General features: G+C 40.3%; 1 protein-coding gene across 17 annotated transcripts in view; it reads right to left on the bottom strand.

Annotated features, from left to right (window-relative positions):
• itpr1b (inositol 1,4,5-trisphosphate receptor, type 1b) overlaps window positions 1–20,568 on the bottom strand; it is an 84,780-nt gene that overhangs the window by 6,518 nt on the left and 57,694 nt on the right. For 13 of the 17 annotated variants that reach the window (XM_051414096.1, XM_051414104.1, XM_051414100.1 and 10 more), the window contains 13 exons: window positions 20,185–20,295; window positions 19,478–19,573; window positions 19,271–19,405; window positions 18,627–18,734; window positions 17,837–18,068; window positions 14,603–14,725; window positions 7,767–7,942; window positions 7,173–7,337; window positions 6,654–6,843; window positions 6,209–6,301; window positions 4,997–5,145; window positions 3,714–3,879; window positions 2,649–2,809 (listed from right to left, as the gene is read on the bottom strand). In XM_051414096.1, the coding sequence (XP_051270056.1) occupies window positions 2,649–2,809; window positions 3,714–3,879; window positions 4,997–5,145; window positions 6,209–6,301; window positions 6,654–6,843; window positions 7,173–7,337; window positions 7,767–7,942; window positions 14,603–14,725; window positions 17,837–18,068; window positions 18,627–18,734; window positions 19,271–19,405; window positions 19,478–19,573; window positions 20,185–20,295 (1,905 nt within the window). The remainder of the gene's footprint in view (window positions 1–2,648; window positions 2,810–3,713; window positions 3,880–4,996; window positions 5,146–6,208; window positions 6,302–6,653; window positions 6,844–7,172; window positions 7,338–7,766; window positions 7,943–14,602; window positions 14,726–17,836; window positions 18,069–18,626; window positions 18,735–19,270; window positions 19,406–19,477; window positions 19,574–20,184; window positions 20,296–20,568) is intronic. The other 4 variants (XM_051414102.1, XM_051414111.1, XM_051414112.1 and 1 more) reach the window with 2 other exon arrangements.

Raw genomic sequence — 20,568 nt, 5'->3', positions numbered from 1 at the left:
CAAAATTAATTATACCGAAATTATTTTTGGGGTATTTGGCTGTTTAATTTCTACATCTATGAACCTTTTTAGGATTTTATAATAATACTGTGTCAAATAACATGTAAATACATAGATGTTCAATAAGTGAAAAACAACCAAAACTAGGTCGCTTGAGATTTACAATGGAATTTTCTCACTACAGATCAAGCATACCGGTAAGCCAGAAGCATTGGTGCCGAAAGCAAACAAATCTGCACTGGAATTAAATTCTCTATTTTCCTCAGAGACTAGCCTAGCTATTAAGGAGGGTCTGCAAAATATAGAGGAAAAGGCGCCAGTTAGAGGACATAATGAATGACGCAAATTTTAGTTGACAAAATGTTGAAAAATTGGTCTGGTGTGCAATGGATACATTTTTATCATGAGAAAATGTGAAAATGAAAAATCACTATGCCTATAACAATTAATTTAAATTTGAATTTAATTAATTCCATATATTTTTTGTTACATGCGTCTCTGGAGGTACAGGTTGCCTACCCCTGAAATAGGGCAATAGAAACACAGCATATAACACAGTACCTAAACTTGAAAGTAAGTTAGACAAAGTTTATTGTCTGGTAACACAAACAGCACTGATTAACTTAGTCCCAAATGCTACTGCTTAATTAGTCTAGAAATGTGTCTTGATAGACAGCAAGATAGGTAAATAGAGCATTTTCATCCATCCATCACTGTGATGTGTTTTAATGTACCAAATGTTCTTTCATGGTACGAAGAAAACTTACATATGTACACTGCATGAACTTATTGCTTACTTTTGCATGTCGTCCCTCTCTCTCTCCGTGCATTTATTGTGTGTATCTCTACTCTCACCATTAAATAAAACCAAAAAGTAACCTTAAAAAAGTTGAATTAAATCAACAAAAACAAACAAAATTCCAAAAGTATTCCTTGCATGTAACATGACTTAAGGACATAACATAATCTCCACGAATGATGCAATAAATGTGATATATGAGGGAAGCTCTGTGAACACAGACATCTTTGTAGACAAGTCAGACAACAAGACATGGAGGCCGTGCATCAAAACACTCGCATGTAAAGCTGAGAGTCAATGTTAAGGATGACTGGGTCAGCTGATGGGTCATCGGGGTCTTTTTGCACTATGTGTGCCTTCTCTGCTCAGCCTCCCCCTTCAACCTGCACCCTTGACAAACTCATTTTGGCTCAGCGGGGTGCAAGGTTAATGGAAGAGAGGATGGGGGTTAATCCCGAATCAGGTGGTTCCTCACAAGACTGAGCATAGCAGATCAAGGCAGAAGGCAGCGAAGTGGGCTAAATGGCATCTAATGAGAAACCGTGTCAGAAACTGACGGCAGCACAAGTGCGTCAGGGAAGCAACCACTTCAGAAGAAGGGGCTTTCCTTTGGCAGTTAAAAATGCTTTCTAATTGCTCACAGGCTATGAGTATGATGCAACAATCAAAACAATCAAACAATCAATTTTCTTTCTGGTTTTCATTGCTCTAATAGCAAATTTCCAGTTAGTTTGAATCGATTTTGAGACATCAAGGCAGATTGGATGTGCGTGTGTGCATCGGAAGTGAGGCTCTTGTTTATTATGTGTAATGCTAAACACAAACACTTACACGTTGAGATTCGTATGAACATTTAGAAAATTTCTAAACGTTGCTGCAATTCACATTTGACTGCATTTTATTTTTCTTTATCAGTTATAATAAACGTATGATACACATATCACAATATATATCACAGTAGAATAAATATATGAAATGTAAGACAACAAATAGTTTTAAATGTTTGTGTTCAATAAACTTGTTCTAAATCTTATTTTTAAAAAGGAGATATTCTCACACTGCCGCTTAATAATCATGAGGCAATGTTCTGGTCTGCCTAAGTGCCTAACATGAGGTGATATGCAGGGTGAGACCTGTGTGTGTGTGTGTGTGTATATGTGTGTGTGTGTGTGTGTGTGTGTGTGTGTGTGTGTGTGTGTGTGTGTGTGTGTGTGTGTGTGTGTGTGTGTGTGTGTGTGTGTGTGTTTAGCAAGGCATGGCTGCTTTGGGGGATTAACACATTTTATGCCAATGGCAGACTCTGTCGGAAAGTTAATTCTCCATTCACAAAGCTGACTGATGTGATAATACTTTAGAAGGATTCAAGGTCATGGAGTCAGAGATTACATAATGCAGTCCTTATAATCGGGGGCAGAGGAGGTAAAAAAAGAAAATACTGCCCATCACCATTGCAGAGAAACAAAATAGCTGCAGTAATCAACTCTGTCCAACTCATGTAAACCTGCTCGCTGGAGTAACAGCGCCCATGATGTTTAGGAGTGAAGGTTAACCACAGTAAAGACCACAGCAGCAGCTGATATATAGTGTTGCACGATACTTCTGCATGTGCAGGCTCTGAGGCACATGAATTATTACCTGCAGTAGCGAACAAGGTTGGGGTGTAATTTGAAAGTAAGGGAGTTTGAAGAATTGAGGATTAGTTCACACAAAGTGTATCTTCCTATATTCCAAACTTGACTCTCTCTCAGTTTACCTAAAATAGGCTGTGTGCTGCAGATTTGATGAATTTAATGATTTTATGTCAGCAATTATAAAAAGCAAAATGCTTTATGCATGACAACATCCTTACCCTGATCATTTCGGCCACATAGCTCTCCGGGCCGGTGTACTCTGTTGAATCCTTGACCTTCACCAGGACGATGAAGAACAAGTAGTGCCACATGTTGTGCTCAACTTTGATGTGCTCTTCGAAGGTAACTGTCTTATTGTCAAACTTGTCTCTCTCCAAACCTAAAAATGAAAGCACACAACCCCATGTACAGAAGCACGCAAACACACACACACACACAAACAAACACATACACACACCAAATAAACAGTTCTCTCATTTCTTTGGAAGAGTGAAGAAATATACATTATGTGGCAAGATGACATAATCACTCTTGACCACTCGTGACCTAAATGATGACTGAAAAAACCAAGAGGAAATGGGGTCACAAGGGAATGGGCAGGCAAGATGTGAGAGGTGAGAGCTGCTAAAAATGTTCACATATTGTCACGCCAAACCCTGTAATCCATATACATTCTTCTATTGCATTTGCAACAGAGAAATGGTAGTAATAGTGTTGCCCAACAGAAAACAGAATGACCGTAACTGACCAATGGCTGTTCAGATGTAACACCGATAAGAGACTGTTTACTGTTGGATGGGGCCAGCGTGTGAGTGAGTGTACAGTCTAACATGGTCAAGACCCATATGGCAACAGGAAGAAACACTCCTCCTCCACAGCAGCACCTGCCATGACTAACCATTCATTCTGGGAAGAGGAGGCGTTTGGTTGTTTATACTACCAAGAAAAACAGCCCCCATTTTGCACAGAGCCCTGATGAGAAGCTGCAACACAGCAGTGGCACGCCCATACAAGAACAGGCTCAGAGCAGACCACTTGTTTTGATTACTCTTGATTTTTTCATCATCTGCATCACGCCTGCTGATCGGCAGTAGTCAAGTATTGACTGAAGCTTCGACTTGAATTGAACTGCTAGGCATTTCCGCTTTATTCAGTTCTAAGAAGGGAGTACGACTACTATGCAGTGATGATGGGAAAAAGACAGGAAACAATGTGTCTTTAACTGCTAAGTAGGCAGAATGGCTATGATGCAGAAAAAAATGCATCTTTGTTTATTTTCTCACCACAAATAAAACATGTTGTCTTCAATATTTCCTCTTTTTTCTGCTTCTCACTCCTCAGGTCGGCAAATGTATCGATGATGACACCAAAGATGAGGTTGAGGACAATGATGATGACCATGAAGAAGAAGAGCAGGTCGTAGATCACCCTGGCTGCGAACAGGGGCTCCTGTTGAAACAAAACAGGAGAAAACTCGTAAGAACAAGCTATATCAGATGGTGTCATACAGGGAATGAATATGGGCCCAGTTTAGAAATTCAATATAAAGTAGGTAGCAGAGAGTTGTGTATGTGCAAAACTGTACTTGACTCATTTGCAGATATACTGTTTACTACTTGACAACAGATTGGAATGCTGATGTCATTTTAGGCGAGCAGAGGGACATCCACTAAATAAATGTTAAGTTAGTAATATTAGTAATATTTATTTACTAGTAATTTATATATGGACATTATACAGACAATGTTCTGTTGAGTAATTTTGAAAACCGAGAACAGAATCTTAGAAACTATCCTAAGTCATTTGAGCTGTGAGATGTCAAGTTCAGTTCAGTCAAAGATGATGTCAAGTTTTATTTAAGATTGAGGGGTGTTGGTGGGGGTCGGGGTGGGGATGGGGGTGAGGGTGGGGGTGGGGGTTACTGGAGTGACTAATGGTGCCATCTTTGCATACACAGTACTATTCAGTTGTATATAAGCAGCTGTGCGTCAAACGCAACCTGACAACTGAAAACAGTACAGAGAATACACATGAATGTTAGGCAAACTGAGTTTTATATAAGTATGCATGAGTCATGCCCTCATTTTATGGGTCAAGCTGCAGGCCTAACACAGTCACAGTGTAGAAACTTGTCTTCATCCTGGATAAGTACTATTAATGCTTTTTCTGGCACGTTATGAAAGTCCCCAAAATATTCTATTTTTTGCTTATTGGGTCAAATATGTTATGTTCTTTTAGAGACAAGCTAGAGTTAATTAAATAAAATCATGGCCTCATTAAAACCTAAATTCCCTTATCAGTTTTATCCATCCGCTTTTAACCACTTTAATTTAATTCAACTTAATTGAATCTTTGTGTGTGTGGTAGATTGTGCAAGCATGTTTGATGCGTCATATATTTTGTTATCAAGAGTGGTAAAATGTCCAAGTTTACTATAATCCAATAGACTGTAGACAGTGATTTTTATTTCACTTTGGAAATTCAGTAATACAGTTTTTTACACTTGTAATCTAAAACTGACTTGGGTGTGACTTTTTCCCTGTTGTCGCGTTCCTGTGCTCTGTACCTCTTTGGATGGCTTCCGTAGGACGTCTCCCACACCTCCTCCACTCCTGAGGCCGTGACTCAATACTGTGACAATGCACATGAGCAAGGAGTCACACGCTCGCTCCTTGTCCTCAATCACCACTGCTGACGGCTGGACAGCAAGCGAAGCTATGGAGATACACCAATACGGTCATTTCTTGTACAGCCTGAAAGCAAAACTTTGTGCTCCCTGTCAACTGCATTGCTTCTGCCAGTCAACAAGGCCTTTAAACCTAATTCCATAAAGGAGAGACGCCAATAAAGGCTACACCAAAAATAGAAAACCTTAAGACACCAACAGACACTATGCATTTGAACCCTAATTTCATGCTTTATTACATACTTCTTATTGGTTTATTGAATTGGCCACATCAGGGCTCTGAAAGGACATAACAAGACTGGGAATTTTCTCAACTATCCAGACAAAAACAAGTCACCAGACTACCATCATTAGCCAGCCTACGATGGATAAGGAAGCCGAGTCCAGGTCAGGCCCCAGGCTGTTTGAGGACATGGTTGGCGGATCAATTTTAAGGTGGTGCACATGTTCATATTTGATTGGAGGCTTTTCCCACCAAGGTCAGTAGGTTTGCATGAACTTGTTGCTTGAAGTGAAAAGCTCTCTGTGCCATCACTGAGTGGACCCATCGACCTGCTTGTACCTGATGGTATTTAATCCTTGACCTTTCAACCCTGGGCCCCTACATCAGGTCTTAGGCTCCGTCCCCTGAGATGCACAATGAGTCTAAACCCCAAGTGTTTCACCCAGCTCCTTAAAGCCCCTAGTTGACCCAACCAGATTTAATCGGCTCAGTGGGACGAATCTCCTCTGGCTTTTATAGATGTGTGCAAGGACACAGGGACCTACTCATTCATACAAGGCTGCACTTACACAGACAGACCGACATAAGCACAAAGTCACACACAAATGAGAGACATGCATGCACAAACATGTGGATTCGAACTTAAAAGAACCCTTCGACCCTTGTGCATTCAAACCTAAAAGAACCCTTTGACCCTGTGGCCCACCCTAGTCTCACACACACACACACACACACACACACACACACACACACACACACACACACACACACACACACACACACACACACACACACACACACACACACACACACACACACACACACACACACACACACACACACACACACACAGACTTTTGTCAACCTACCATCCATCACAGCCTCTGCTGAACAGTTCTCCCCATTTTCTTTCTGGCACACTCCACCAGAGAAGAACTCTCCCACCATACTGGCTCCATGCTCTGTTCAAGAACACAAGACAATTTTAATAATTATTTTTTCACAATGAATTTTAATGGTGACATCCTTTATATATACAGATTGTTGGTGATGCTAAAAGCAAGGTAAGCACAGTCAAAAGTAAATGCATGTACATTAATTTGGACACTACACGTGGTTTCCCAGACACCCAGTGTGTGCGTGTGCGTGTGCGTGTGTGTGTGTGTGTATGTATGTATGTATGTATGTGTGTGTGTGTTTGTGCTGCAGAAAAACATTCCATGTTTCAGTCTGTTGACTGTCTGGGTCAGGGAGGGCAAGTTATTTATGTCCGTGCCGGGAGGGGAATGAGAAGAAATCTGTATTTCAACGTACCTAGTGTTTTGTTGGGTATCCTGTCGACAGCCAAAATGAAATCGTCTTTGAAGAAGATATAGCCCACAATGGAGAAGAGGTAGACGAGGATAAGAGCCAGCACAGCTGTCAGAACAATGGAGCGGCCATTGCGGGTCACACTCTTTATCACGTTCAGCAACGTCTCTTCTCGGTACACCAGATCAAAGAGCTGGAAAGAGGAAGGAGTTTGGTGTGTGTATAGTATTTGTGTGGAAAATGTGCAAGAAAAAGACAGAACTGAGTATAAATGTGAGCATGTGGGCTAATAAAGGCCACAGTGGACAAAGGACATATGTACTGCTTGGATCATTGCCTTTTATTTAAATCTCCTTGCCAACAGCTCATGGTTAAATGATGTCGTTAGGGAATATGTGCAACTTTATGACCAATCAAATGGCATCAAATCACACTTTTATCTCATGTTTCTCTGTGTTACACTTTCCTTGCCCATATATGGTTGTGTATATGAATAAGATTATATGTTTTGTGTGTCCTTACAAGCAAGCTGTAAAAGAAGACATGGACGAAGACCCCCAGGCTGCAGATAATCAGGTAGAGAAGGTGGTACAGGAACTCCACATCCATGATCATGGCTTTGTAGCCACGTGTGAAGGTTCCACGGTTCCCAACGAAGCTCATTAGGAAGATGACCTTATTACATAACTGAAGAACAATAGACAACACAGAGACAACATGACAGCAGCCATGGATTATTTGTATTAGTATAAGTATCTTTGGGTAGAATTTTCAAATGCTTATTAACACCTAACAGCTATGACTGACATTTCTATTAGCAGTTGTAATGTCACCTCAGCTGTTAACCAGTGTGTCTACACAAGCACTTGAATATGAAATCTGGCTGAATGCATTATGTTACGCTACTGGGAGATGCTGTGTTCCTGCACTATGTACATGCAAGTCCTGTATCAAAAATGTATGTTTAGTTAATGTTTTGCATGTGACTGCGCCTTCATTCAAGGCAAATTCCAGTCAACCATCTACTGGGCAATAAAGCCTATCAAAATCTGAAACTGCATGTGAGATCTGTACCCGCTGCTCATCGCCTTTCTGAACACATAGATCCACACTTACATTGAAACCCCCCAGCAGGAGCAATGTGGGCTCCAGGCCTACAGAGAAGATCAGGCGCAGGATTGTGGAAGCGATAAGTGCCCGGATGCCGTGAGGCTGAGGCAAGACGATGACTATAGCCAGAGAAACCAGCATGGCCATCCACAGCAGGGCAGACAGATGGGGCTCCAGGGTACCTGAGGATGAAGGAGGCCACATTAGGGAGAGGAGTGTAAGCCTTTCTATCCATCCATTACACGTTATCATGAAGTAAAATGAAGAAACTGAAGCAGACTTATCTACCATTTGTGAATAATATTTTATTGATTGGCTCCATGTGTTATCAGTACAAAGATATCCTAGTGGTTTCATTCATATACCTAACAGTTTTTGAATTGTATATTACATGCAGAGCTCTGTGCCTGTGTGTGTGTATGAGTTAGTTTGTAACTGACTGTAGGTCAGCAAAGCAGTATCATGATCTCACCAGGTTCTTCCTCAGTGCCAGATCCTGACCAGCATGTCATGAAAAGGCTGCATCACATTTTTTAAATGTTAATCTAATTCCTCAGTCAGGTTTTCTATTCACAAAGGGACCAAGAAAACGTCTCCCTCATCCACCCTTACCCCCTCCCTCCCCAGCCCCCCTTCTGGGGCCTCCTTCTTCTCGCCTCTCTATGTACAGATCACATGACAGGTACTCGTTACATAACCTCCGGTTGGCTAAAAATACACTTGGCTCCAGCTAAATTCATCAGGGATGGTCCTGGGTACTGCATCGTAACAGGCCGCCCGGGCGCTTGGACTTGGCAGCCAACCCAGACAGAGCAGCTTGTACGTCACACACCTACAGTCTCAGACCATTCATCTCTCTTACTTGCTTACTCTGCAGCAATTAGAAGATAGGCAGACTGACCTTTACACTAAACCACTTACACTTCACCAAAGTAAATTCTACACACAGCCTGATGCTTGGTACAGGATGAAAATTTGAAATGATTTTACTTTACAAACTGCTTTTATGTCTGTTTGAGCTATAGCTCTGATGTCTGCCTCTACTTGCATGGTCTTATTTGAGCAGCGTCTGTGACAGGGTGGAGGCTCTGGCACTTTGACTACTGTTTATCAAGGCTCACCTGATCCCATACAGACACCCATCCGACTTGAACAGAAGGTGTACAGCCTGAACTTATTTTACCTAACTTTGTTTAGGACTTCAACTCATCTGGACACTACTGGGAAAAGTTCCCTACCACAGTTTCTCTTCCAACAAACCACCATCAATTGATGGTCATGTGAGTGAGGAGTGTAGCTGATACAATAATGTTTAAAAAGGATTTTATGGTGTTTAAGTTGTCTATGGAATATGTGAATTAACCATGTCTTCAAAGCAAAGAAGTGCCTCAATGTCAAGCTTGCAGTAAATGCTTATCATGGCCAAGGAAGTTCACTGGAGTAGTTTGGTTCATTTAAGGTTTACAAGCAGTCGGCTTGAATATTAAACGAGACATGTCTGAGGTCATATGAATCCAGGACACAGTGTGTATGTGTGTGAATGTATGCATCCGTGTAGACATTAAATATTCCCCACTGGGCAACTTAACTGTGGCTCAGATATTTTTTTCACTTGATAACTGGCCTCAGGTTGAAGCTAAAATTGGCATGTCCTGGAATGAACTGCTAAGCTCTCAGAAGACCTTTGACACTGAAAACCACATGGGGTTTCTAGAGCTAAGCTAACAACCTCTTTTTTTGTCTCTTCTATACTGTTGTGAGGAAGTTCAAACAAAAGGGACCTCGCCGTTTGACCCCAGACAGAACAATTGAAAGTTTATGTGAATCACAATGTGTGTCTTCTCTCTGCTACTCTGCACTGGAACAATGCAGGCCTTAACGGCTGCGGCTTTTCACATCCCCACAAATACTGCCCTCAAGGAGAACTGAGAAAAAAAGAGAAAAGAATAACAGACAACCAAACAAACAGAAAATTGAAACTGCGTGTAAAAACATGCTTAGGTCTGTCACTCATTCCTTTGATTTGTGAAAGACCTCCTGTCATGCAGGAATTAGTAAAACCAGATTTTCCAAACCATAAATCTTTATATATAGTCCACATGACATAACCTGACAGACCAGTGGTTAATACAACGTGGGGAACGAGGACAAATAGGTAAATCACACAAAGGAAATTAATTACGAGTTTTTTTTCGTAGCTCTTTGTTATTGATACATATCCTCCATTTGAGATTACATTGACTAAAATGAGTCAGGGCTTGCAAACTATTGAAAATGTTTTTTGCTTAAAAATGTATGATACAATCATGAATCAATATATTGATATTCAAAAAAAAACCCACATACACATAATATATACATATACATATATATACACAATATATATATATATATATATATATATACACAAAAAAAAAAAAAAAAAAAAAAAAAAAAAAAAAAATATATATGTATATATACACATATATATACACACACACACACACACACACACATATATATACACACATATATACATATACACACATACATATACATATATACACACATACACACACACACACACACATATATATATACATACATACATATATATACACACACACATAACACAGTGGGAACGCACGGAAAGTATTCAGACCCCTTTAAATTTTTTCACTCTGTTTCATTGCAGCCATTTGCTAAAATCACAAAAAGTTCATTTTATTTCTCATTAAAGTACACTCAGCACCCCATCTTGACAGAAAAAAAACAGAAATGTAGAATTTTTTGCAAATTTATTAAAAAAAAAAACCTGAAATATCACATGGTCATAAGTATTCAGACCCTTTGCTCAGTATTGAGTAGAAGCACCCTTTTGAGCTACTACAGCCATGAGTCTTCTTGGGAATGATGCAACAGGTTTTTCACACCTGGATTTGGGGATCCTCTGCCATTCTTCCTTGCAGATCCTCTCCAGTTCTGTCAGGTTGGATGGTGAACGTTGGTGGACAGCCATTTTCAGATCTCTCCAGAGATGCTCAATTGGGTTTAGGTCAGGGCTCTGGCTGGGCCAGTCAAGAATGGTCACAGAGTTGTTCCGAAGCCACTCCTTTGTTATTTTAGCTGTGTGCTTAGGGTTATTGTCTTGTTGGAAGGTGAACCTTCGGCCCAGTCTGAGGTCCTGAGCACTCTGGAAGAGGTTTTCTTCCAGGATATCTCTGTACTTGGCCGCATTCATCTTTCCTTCAATTGCAACCAGTCGTCCTGTCCCTGCAGCTGAAAAACACCACCATAGCATGATGCTGCCACCACCATGTTTCACTGTTGGGATTGTATTGGGCAGGTGATGAGCAGTGCCTGGTTTTCTCCACACATACCGCTTAGAATTAACGCCAAAAAGTTCAATCTTGGTCTCATCAGACCAGAGAATCTTCTTTCTCATAGTCTGGGAGTCCTTCATGTGTTTTTTGGCAAACTCTATGCGGGCTTTCATATTTCTTGCACTGAGGAGAGGCTTCCGTCGGGCCACTCTGCCATAAAGCCCCGACTGGTGCAGGGCTGCAGTGATAGTTGACTTTGTGGAACTTTCTCCCATCTCCCTACTGCATCTCTGGAGCTCAGCCACAGTGATCTTTGGGTTCTTCTTTACCTCTCTCACCAAGGCTCTTCTCCCACGATTGCTCAGTTTGGCTGGACGGCCAGGTCTAGGAAGAGTTCTGGTCGTCCCAAACTTCTTCCATTTAAGGATTATGGAGGCCACTGTGCTCTTAGGAACCTTGAGTGCTGCAGAAATTCTTTCGTAACCTTGGTCAGATCTGTGCCTTGCAACAATTCTGTCTCTGAGCTCCTTGGGCAGTTCCTTCGACCTCATAATTCTTATTTGCTCTGACATGCACTGTGAGCTGTAAGGTCTTATATAGACAGGTGTGTGCCTTTCCTAATCAAGTCCAATCAGTTTAATTAAACACAGCTGGACTCCAATGAAGGAGCAGAACCATCTCAAGGAGGATCAGAAGAAATGGACAGCATGTGAGTTAAATATGAGTGTCACAGCAAAGGGTCTGAATACTTATGACCATGTGATATTTCAGTTTTTCTTTTTCTTTTTTAATAAACTTGCAAAAATTTCTACATTTCTGTTTTTTTCTGTCAAGATGGGGTGCTGAGTGTACATTAATGAGAAATAAAATGAACTTTTTTGATTTTAGCAAATGGCTGCAATGAAACAAAGAGTGAAAAATTTAAAGGGGTCTGAATACTTTCCGTACCCACTGTACATACATACATACATACATACATACATACACACATACACACACACACACACACACACACACACACACACACACACACACACACACACACACACACACACACACACACACACACACACACACACACACACAGATTTGATGTACTCTAGGTTTTCTCAGAGTAGTATTTTTAGTTATGTAAGTCATGTAGTCTGATACTGCGCACACATCATGTGGGACAGATGGTAGAAGATTTCCATGATTTCAACTTACAGGCTCATCAACTCAAGACGGCTGTATCAGAAATGTATTGAAAATATAGTGCTAAATCCATTCAATTTGCTCTCAAGTACTTACTACCGAACGATGGATTTTGGCCGATGAGTTGGGTTTCCAGGCACTTTCTTATTATCAAGTGCTAATTTGGATATATCCAAGCTTTTCCCAGTCATAACTATGACTTAAACGTTGACGGCATTTACAAGTCTGAAAGTGGTCATTTTAAAATGCCATTTAAATGCTTGTAAAATGACACTGACCTATCCTTCTCCTGTGCCAATACATTAAGAAACTTTAAATTTGAATTTGTGACATGATCTACAGCAGCTTTGACACATTAATTAAAGGATGCAATGTTGTGGACTACAGTCAGTAGATCTGACATCTGACATTTTGCTGTATTAGGTTTTTTTTATCTGCTTCTTATCAGGTAAGTGTCACTTTAAATGGTATCTCAAACTCTGGAATTATGGGGAGACCACAGTATCAAGTCTGTATACACACAAACACACACAGACACACACCTAATTACCTGAAGTGATACATTTGGAAAAGAAGACTACTCAAACCAAGACTAGTGTGAGAATAAGACTAGAAATCTGATAACACAAAGTCATCTGTCAAGCTCAGGAAAGGCACAGTATCAATAAACAGGTCAGGACCGAACTGAGAACAAATCCATCTTGGTCTTTTGTGACATCATGGTATGTAAAGATCCAAATCTTCAGCTAGGATTACATTCTCATCACACCCCCACTTGTGGTGAAACTCACTTTGGTTAGGGAGGTGTGAGGCTACACCCAAACCACAAGCACGAGAGTACAGAGTGTTCTATAAAGTCCTTTACACACTAAATACTAATAAAGCATCTTTCCATACGTGATCTGGTCAAATGCCAACTGCTATAAATACATGAATGTTGGGATGTGAGTGCTCAAGCCACATCAGGAGCTATTCAATGAACTGTGTGTCCAGTGGGAAAGCAAATGTTCTCCTGACTGAATTTCTGAAGTCACTTCTTCAACTGAAAAAGCTTGTGTTATCCATGATTACTTGGAATTTTCAGTTGTTTTTTGTTTTTTTTTTTCAAAGATGGCTTACAGCTGATCTGAACTCTGATCTTATCTTGTTGTCAGAGCAGAGTTCTTAAAAGGTCCAATGTGTAACATTTAGGATGATCTATTGGCAGAAATTTCATATAATAGTCGTACATGTTTTCATTAGTGTATAATCACCTGAATATGGTAATCATTGTGTTTTCGTAACCTACACACTTCAAAGCCCGTTCTCATTCCCTGATTGTCAAATATAGATGCAGGATGGCTACATCCCACTAAAAAACAATTTAGCATTGCGTTCTTGTAACATTGTTGGAGAGTCAGAAACAACAATATTGTCTTTTTTATTAGATACATTCTTCTTTCTTGTCAAAACCTGTCACCTATATTACCATAATGCAACTCGGCTGCCAACAGTTCGGTCAGATATTCTGATGTGTTGTGCTAGTAGCGGCTAAAATAGCCCTGAGCCACTAGAGAACAGAGATGAGGAGCGGGCTGAAGAAGTTTGGTAAACTAATTTCTTTCTAACTCCACAACTACATTTTTTTCCTTTTCAAACTTCATCACAAAAGGATTTATACAAATATATATTATACATATTTCACATATGCAGTAGTACTCCCCGTGACCAGTAAACAGACAGACTTACAGAGAAGTGTAAGATAGATGGAGTTTCTGCTCATTTTCACACCTGGCATTTACTATGGTAAGTGGGTGTGTCTGTCAATTTGTTGGTTTCAGAAACTTTAAAAAAGTGTCACACAATGCCCCTTCCTCTCTAAATATCAGAAAGAAGCTTTTCACTGTTTTCGGACGAATCCGAAACAAACTTTAAACAGTTCAAATAACTTAACTCCACTGTTGGGGTAGTCGAGGACAACCTTCTCCTATACACCCCAAACAACAGGATGTTTCCTTTTAAACTGGCAACAAAGAGTTGCACATGGAGGGTGTAATGGGACCCTAAAATAAAGATGTTAACAAGTGATGGTCCATTTTTCTTTCCTGTTCATCTTTGCCATACAGGTTTCTAGTCAAGCACAATATGTACTATATGTCTCCTGCTGCAACCCTGGCTTTGCCCGAGCAGTTGTGTCTGTGCCACTCACTCCCATTTCCTGTGTTGTATTAGTCATGCTCATTGTGTTAACCACAGTGCATACACACAAAAACACAAGATCATAATCAGCGCCCCAATAAAAAAATCTGTTGATCTATGTTAAAGGAATAAAGGGAAGAGAAAGAGACATGACTTTAGCACACTAACCTCCACGGACACCCTCCAGAGGGTAGAAGAAGGCCACAAGCAGGTTCATGAGTACAGCCAGGTTGAAAGAGATGCTGCTCCAGAATGACATGTTCCTGGAGCACCAGTACAGGATGGGCTGAGCTGGAGGACAGTGTATTGAAGCAAATGAACACAGGTCATTGTACTGCAGAGAGAAAACTGCAGCATCCAAACAATAACATAAATGCAATACACCAAGCACAATTTATCTAATTACATTACAGAACACTAGTTCCTACTAACAGTAAAATACACAATGACTGATTGGTGTTTCACACCAAGGAAGAGCAAAATTCATCAAATTTGGGCCATTAATCTTATTTCCAATTAATTGTAACCAAAGCTAAGACAAAGATGGGGATGATTTCCTATGTAATGTAGATACCCAATGTTGATTAATTTTCTTAGTGTGGAATAAATTATCTTAGTGGCAAACATCAGTAATTCTCCTCCACAGCAAAATAACATTTTTGCCGTGTTATATTAACTAGACTTGAATTTAGTTTAATCACTCCAAAGTTGAGTGGGAAGTCACTTTGGTGATTTGAGAAATGTACTCAGTTTGGGGTGAAACACATTAATCAAACAGAATCAGAAGGGGTCTGTGTGGTATTAAGTGCCATCATAAGCACCACAACTGCAAGCAAAGGATTCACTCTGAAGGGTAAAATCAGGCCAAACGTAAAGTACATTAAATTAATTGTCATACTCATTTCACATACACTACATGATTTCCTACTTGTAGGAAATAAAAAAAAACAACTTGAATGCATACACTGCTCCGCAAACAGACAGACACACACACACACACACACACACACACAAAACTCAGACCTCGGTCAGGAGATCAGTATCATGGCCAGCTCTATTTTGAGCCCGGCTGCTCATCAGAAAAGAAGAACTGCAGGCAGGGACTTTTAGCTACAGAAGTCATGATATTCATGACGAGTGGTTAGCACCAGGGGAACAATACGGCCTCCAGTTGTGCTGATTCATTCAGATATGAGAGAGGTGGTTGTCGTCACGTGTTACCACATTATAGTCAAACCATCTTCCCTCAGGCCTGACAATGGACAGGCTACAACATGCTCCTAAACCAGTCACTTCACTGCAGTAGCTGACAGAATCAGCCAGGGTGTCAACAGAGACCTGCCCTGCTGAAAGGGAAACTCTAAGTAGTGTTCAAGTCTGCACGACTATGGTATTTAGATTAGTGAAACACAAATGTTTAAAATCAAGAGGATTCCTCTTGAAATGTTCACACATTTCTTCTGGAACGTTCCTGATATCCCACCTGCTGATGCAGGAGTTGTTCTGCATCCACTACCCTGCCTTGATGTTTCTCAGTAAGGTTATGCCATATCAGAAGTAAAGAATGTGTGACTGAGCATTACCTCAAATTGGCAGGTAGATGAAGCGGGTTGACCCATTAATCCTATTAAGATGGGACGGACTTGGAGCATCCTGCTAACTCAGTTGGCTAAGATGTAACATGTAAGAACAACATCCTGTGTGTGAATCCAGCTAAGGATTTTTATCACATATCACATCCATTTTTCTGCCATCTTTCCGGTCCCTGTTTACTTACTTTTGGTTAGAATATGTACTAAAAGGTAACTTATTAAATTAAAGACTCAGGACAGGCTTCACACTGTATCCATAGCTCTTTCCTCCCAGACAAAACAACACTCCACACTTGATGGACCTTTCAAACACCAACTGATCAGTTGTTTACACTGGCAAGTTCACTGTTTTAGCTCTACTGTAAACTCACTATTCTTGGTAGCACAATATTAAAAAGAAGGGATGATGTAAAGGTTAATACTCTGTGACCGCCCGCTTCCTGAGTTAAATCTTGCCAGAAAAAAAATATTTTCCCTTAGCCTCTCCATTTTATGATTCTAGAAAGACAAAAGGAAACACAGTAATCTCTGAAATATACAGACAAACAGAATACTAGAACTGTGCGTAAATTCCAAAGTAAAGGCATTTTTGCAAATGGGCTTTCAATGTGGAATAGTTTGTGTTCTGACCACAACGTGTTAATCATTCACTACATCACACTCACAGAGCTTACAGCACTCTCTCCTGCCAGGAAAACAACAACTTACATCTTTATAGAACATATCTTGTTATTCCATCTTGTTGAATTAACTTATACAATATGGTAACTTAAATGAGCTGATAAGTTGCTTATCAAGGTTTACATGCTCTCCGCTTCCATCCATCCAGGGTTAAGAGTTAAGGGAGCAGGGTGCAACCTCCTTTCACACATGGAATTATCAGGGTGGTCTTTGGTTACAATTTGCCATGGTGTAGAAAAAGAATATGGCCTGTTTTCAGATGTATGACCATTACGGATAGATTAGATTTTTTTTTTCTACTTGCCAAGGAAAACACCAAAAGTGGCAGGGCTGTCCCACAATCCTACAAGTTATATTATTATTATTTAAATATGTTTAAAGTTTAATTTTTGTGAATCAAACCAGTGATGCACAAACAGTTTATAGTTACTTAAGAAACACAAGACATACAAGTCAAGTTTTGTCTCTTTCAATGCTATTGTGCTCACCTGCTGAGAAAAAACCAGAGAGTTTTGTGGTTGGCACAACTGAAACTTTAAGACCTGTCTGAGGGTCTAACATCCGTGTGTTTTTCTTTGTGTTGTCATATTTGGAGTTCCTGGAGTGCCAAGAATTGTGTGGCTGTGGTTGCACTCATTGCTCTCAGTGTGTTTTTTTTAAATCACACCTATCCATGGTGCTTTCAGTGTTGCAAATATGTTAGAGTCTACAGAAATACCTTCAGAAGGAGTGCAATGGTTTATTTTTCCTGCCATACCATTTTTAATAATGACGTCAATTGTAACACTAGAAAATAGATTGAGAAGGCTTTCTTTGGTGGCTGAGGTCTTTTTGTCCTTTACTGTGCTGCATGTTACAGCTTTTGATCCCAACAGAGGTATAGGGGAAGAGTTTGGGAAATTGCCAGAATGGTGTGCATGAGGAATTTCATTTCCAGATTCTGCTCACACATAATGCCAACATGTTGAATTGACCTAAGATTCATGATTTATATGTGTGAAAGAGGCTTTAGTATCTGTTTCCCTTTTTAGTAGGGGTAGGGGGGGGGTCCTCAGGGGCCTGGAGGGATGCAAGAAGACAGCGTGTAAACCAGGAACTAAGAGATAAAGAGTTGAGTAGGAAGACGCACAGGGAACGGTGTTTGTGTTACCAGTAGCCTCTTGAGTACCTCGCAGCTTCTTCTGCCAGTTCATCTCATTGAAGAGGTCTTCAGAGCGCAGGAAGAAATCATTGATCTTGCTGCCTTGCTCATCCCGCTCTGTGGTGTAGTAGACACGCAACTTGGACTCTTGCGTGAGAAACTCGCAGATGTTGGGCACAGGAAAGACTATCTGCTCCATGGTGCGATCCAACCGTACAATCTGGACACAACCAAAAAAGCAGCCACCTATCACACACTCTCTGTCACTGTGGTGGGCAAATAAATCTTGAGCCTAGACTGTCTTCTTTAAAGCCAGGTGTTTATAGATCATTCTGTCTGTCCAGTCTGACTGGTTTGACTGGTTATTGTCACTGTACTTTGCAATGCAAATAAGAAGGTTGTTTTGTTTACAAAAGTGTTTGGTAAAACTGAACCAACAACTTCAGTTCAGAGCACTGTTAACAACCAGCATTCCTTCTTTTCATTAGTCTCATAAGTGTGCAGAGGTGCTTTGCCGTTCTGCCAAGGCATACGATGAAACTCAAAAGCAAGCCAAGAAAAACACCATCACATGCCTCAAGGAAATTGTGATGCCAAAACATGTCGCAATCCTCTGCAGCTGACACAGACGTCTTACAATAGGTGCCAGATAGTGGCCATAAAACAGAGAAACTGTGGGAAAGTTTCAAAGTAAAACTTTAAAGTTAAAAATAAAATAGAAAAAATGACAGTAGCAGAACCAAAACAGTCTGGTTTCGACATGGATCTAACAACTGACCTCAATCTGGGCTGTGTGTTTGGCATAGAACTCCAGGGCCTCGTCACCCTCTCCATATGTCCCCCCTGGCTTCAACATAGCCTGCAGTTCCTTGTTGTGACGGGCTAACTGAAATAACAACAAACCATCAAATCAATGACAAACAAATCAATGACAAATATTCATTACAATGATTGTTTCTATTATTATCAGAAAGGTTAAATGTGTACACATGTTAACTTAGCATGTGCTGTAATACTGAGCCAACATTGCTGGTATTTACCAGCTGGGTACAGCACATGCTATTTATTCTTTCTTTGAATGCAAGATGTTCTGTTCATTCAACCACAAGGCTGCAGGGTGTGCATTGACCGTGGGCGTTTCATAACTATAATTGTTGTCGTTAAACTAAATCATGGTTTGAACAGACACTCTGCTATTGAGCAGCGCTCAGCCTGAGGGCTGAAAAGGAGGAGATGAATGTAGAATGGCAGATATCACATGTCATTAGCAGCAAGGACAAAATCACACAGACGTACAGTAACAATAAGGCCATTGAAAACCTGCCGGCTGTGTACTATATTATGTGGCCATGCATGTGCTGCAGCATTTACTTGTGGGTGCATTTGTCTCCATGATGATTTTACAGATAGTTGGTGGCTTACTTGATGTGCCAAGATGTAGATATTATGACCAACATTGCGTGGAGACGCAGAGTGCTCCTCCTCTCCGTCCTCACCCTCCTGCGGCTCCTCAACCTCTATCTCACCCTGCATGTAGGCCTTCTTGATCACTTCCACCTGCAAAAATATAGACTGTCAAAATAACATCCAATTCACATCGTGTGATGGTTTGTGTGGTATCATACGCACCAGCTCTTTAGGCCTCATGTTGTACAGTATCCTTTCAGCGTTCTCGCTGTCATGGCGACTCTCCATAATTGCAAGAAGAAGCTTTGAGGCGTTATTCTACGAAAAGATGAGAGTACAGATAAAAGAAAACAAACTAAAAAAAACACCTGGTGTTTCCCAATTGTAAATCTTCTTACTTTGCCATGTGTCATTATTTTGTAATTTGTGATAGAGCACTTTATAATGAGGTGTAGTAATCACATATTTTGGCATGGTGAAATTGAGCCAACACTGTTTCAAAATTTTCTACAGTCAGTGGTATTTCCTGTAGTGATTTGATAATCTCAAGAGAGGTGTGTCTTAACTTCAGCAAGCCAAGTAATTAATAACACAGGGGTGTGACTGTTATTACATCTGTTGCTACATTGCATTATGATTATTTATTTTGTTTTAGAGCTACTGTTAGTGATGTAATTCATACAGTAACTCTGCAATTCAGTGATTCATCTCTCCCTTATAACGTCACGTCTGATGTTTATGTTTTAAAACTTTCACAAATTTTAATTCAAATCTCTAGTGCTATTACCAGAAATATCTACGTGTGACATCATGTCTAGATGAGAATGGGTTTCCAAAGGAATTAGAAAAGTTACATGTTATGTAACACTAAAAGTGTTCTGAAGTGTTGTTTCCACTTCAAAACCACCAAACTAACAATAATGACTCACTTTGAGTTCCAGCACCAGGTCCATCCTCTTCTTGCCAAGTGGGTTGATGTCGTTTAGGATGAGAGCGATGATGATGTCAATACCATTGCATTCATGAGTGGCAATGCAGTTCTGTGGAACAAACGAAATGAAAGTAAATGTAAAAAATAGATTGTAAAATGAAAGTAAATGTAAAATATAGTCTGGACCAAGACAGTTACCAATTTTAACCAGTAGCAGCATTGTTTTTGAAAAAGGAATCGCGATTGACAGGATTTTTATTTGAACAAGAATTTAATACAGTATTTAATGTTTTCTGATGCTGCTGGAGTTTTGTTGACATCCTCTGTAAACAAAGCAGTGCAGCAGACCAGTATGTTCAGTCTAGAGGCCAAACTCTTCAAG

This window comes from Dicentrarchus labrax, unplaced genomic scaffold (genome assembly GCF_905237075.1).
Source record: "Dicentrarchus labrax unplaced genomic scaffold, dlabrax2021, whole genome shotgun sequence".
Taxonomy (NCBI): domain Eukaryota; kingdom Metazoa; phylum Chordata; class Actinopteri; family Moronidae; genus Dicentrarchus; species Dicentrarchus labrax.
The sequence above is the reverse complement of the archived record's forward strand: the minus strand, read 5'-3'. Positions and strand labels throughout refer to the sequence as shown.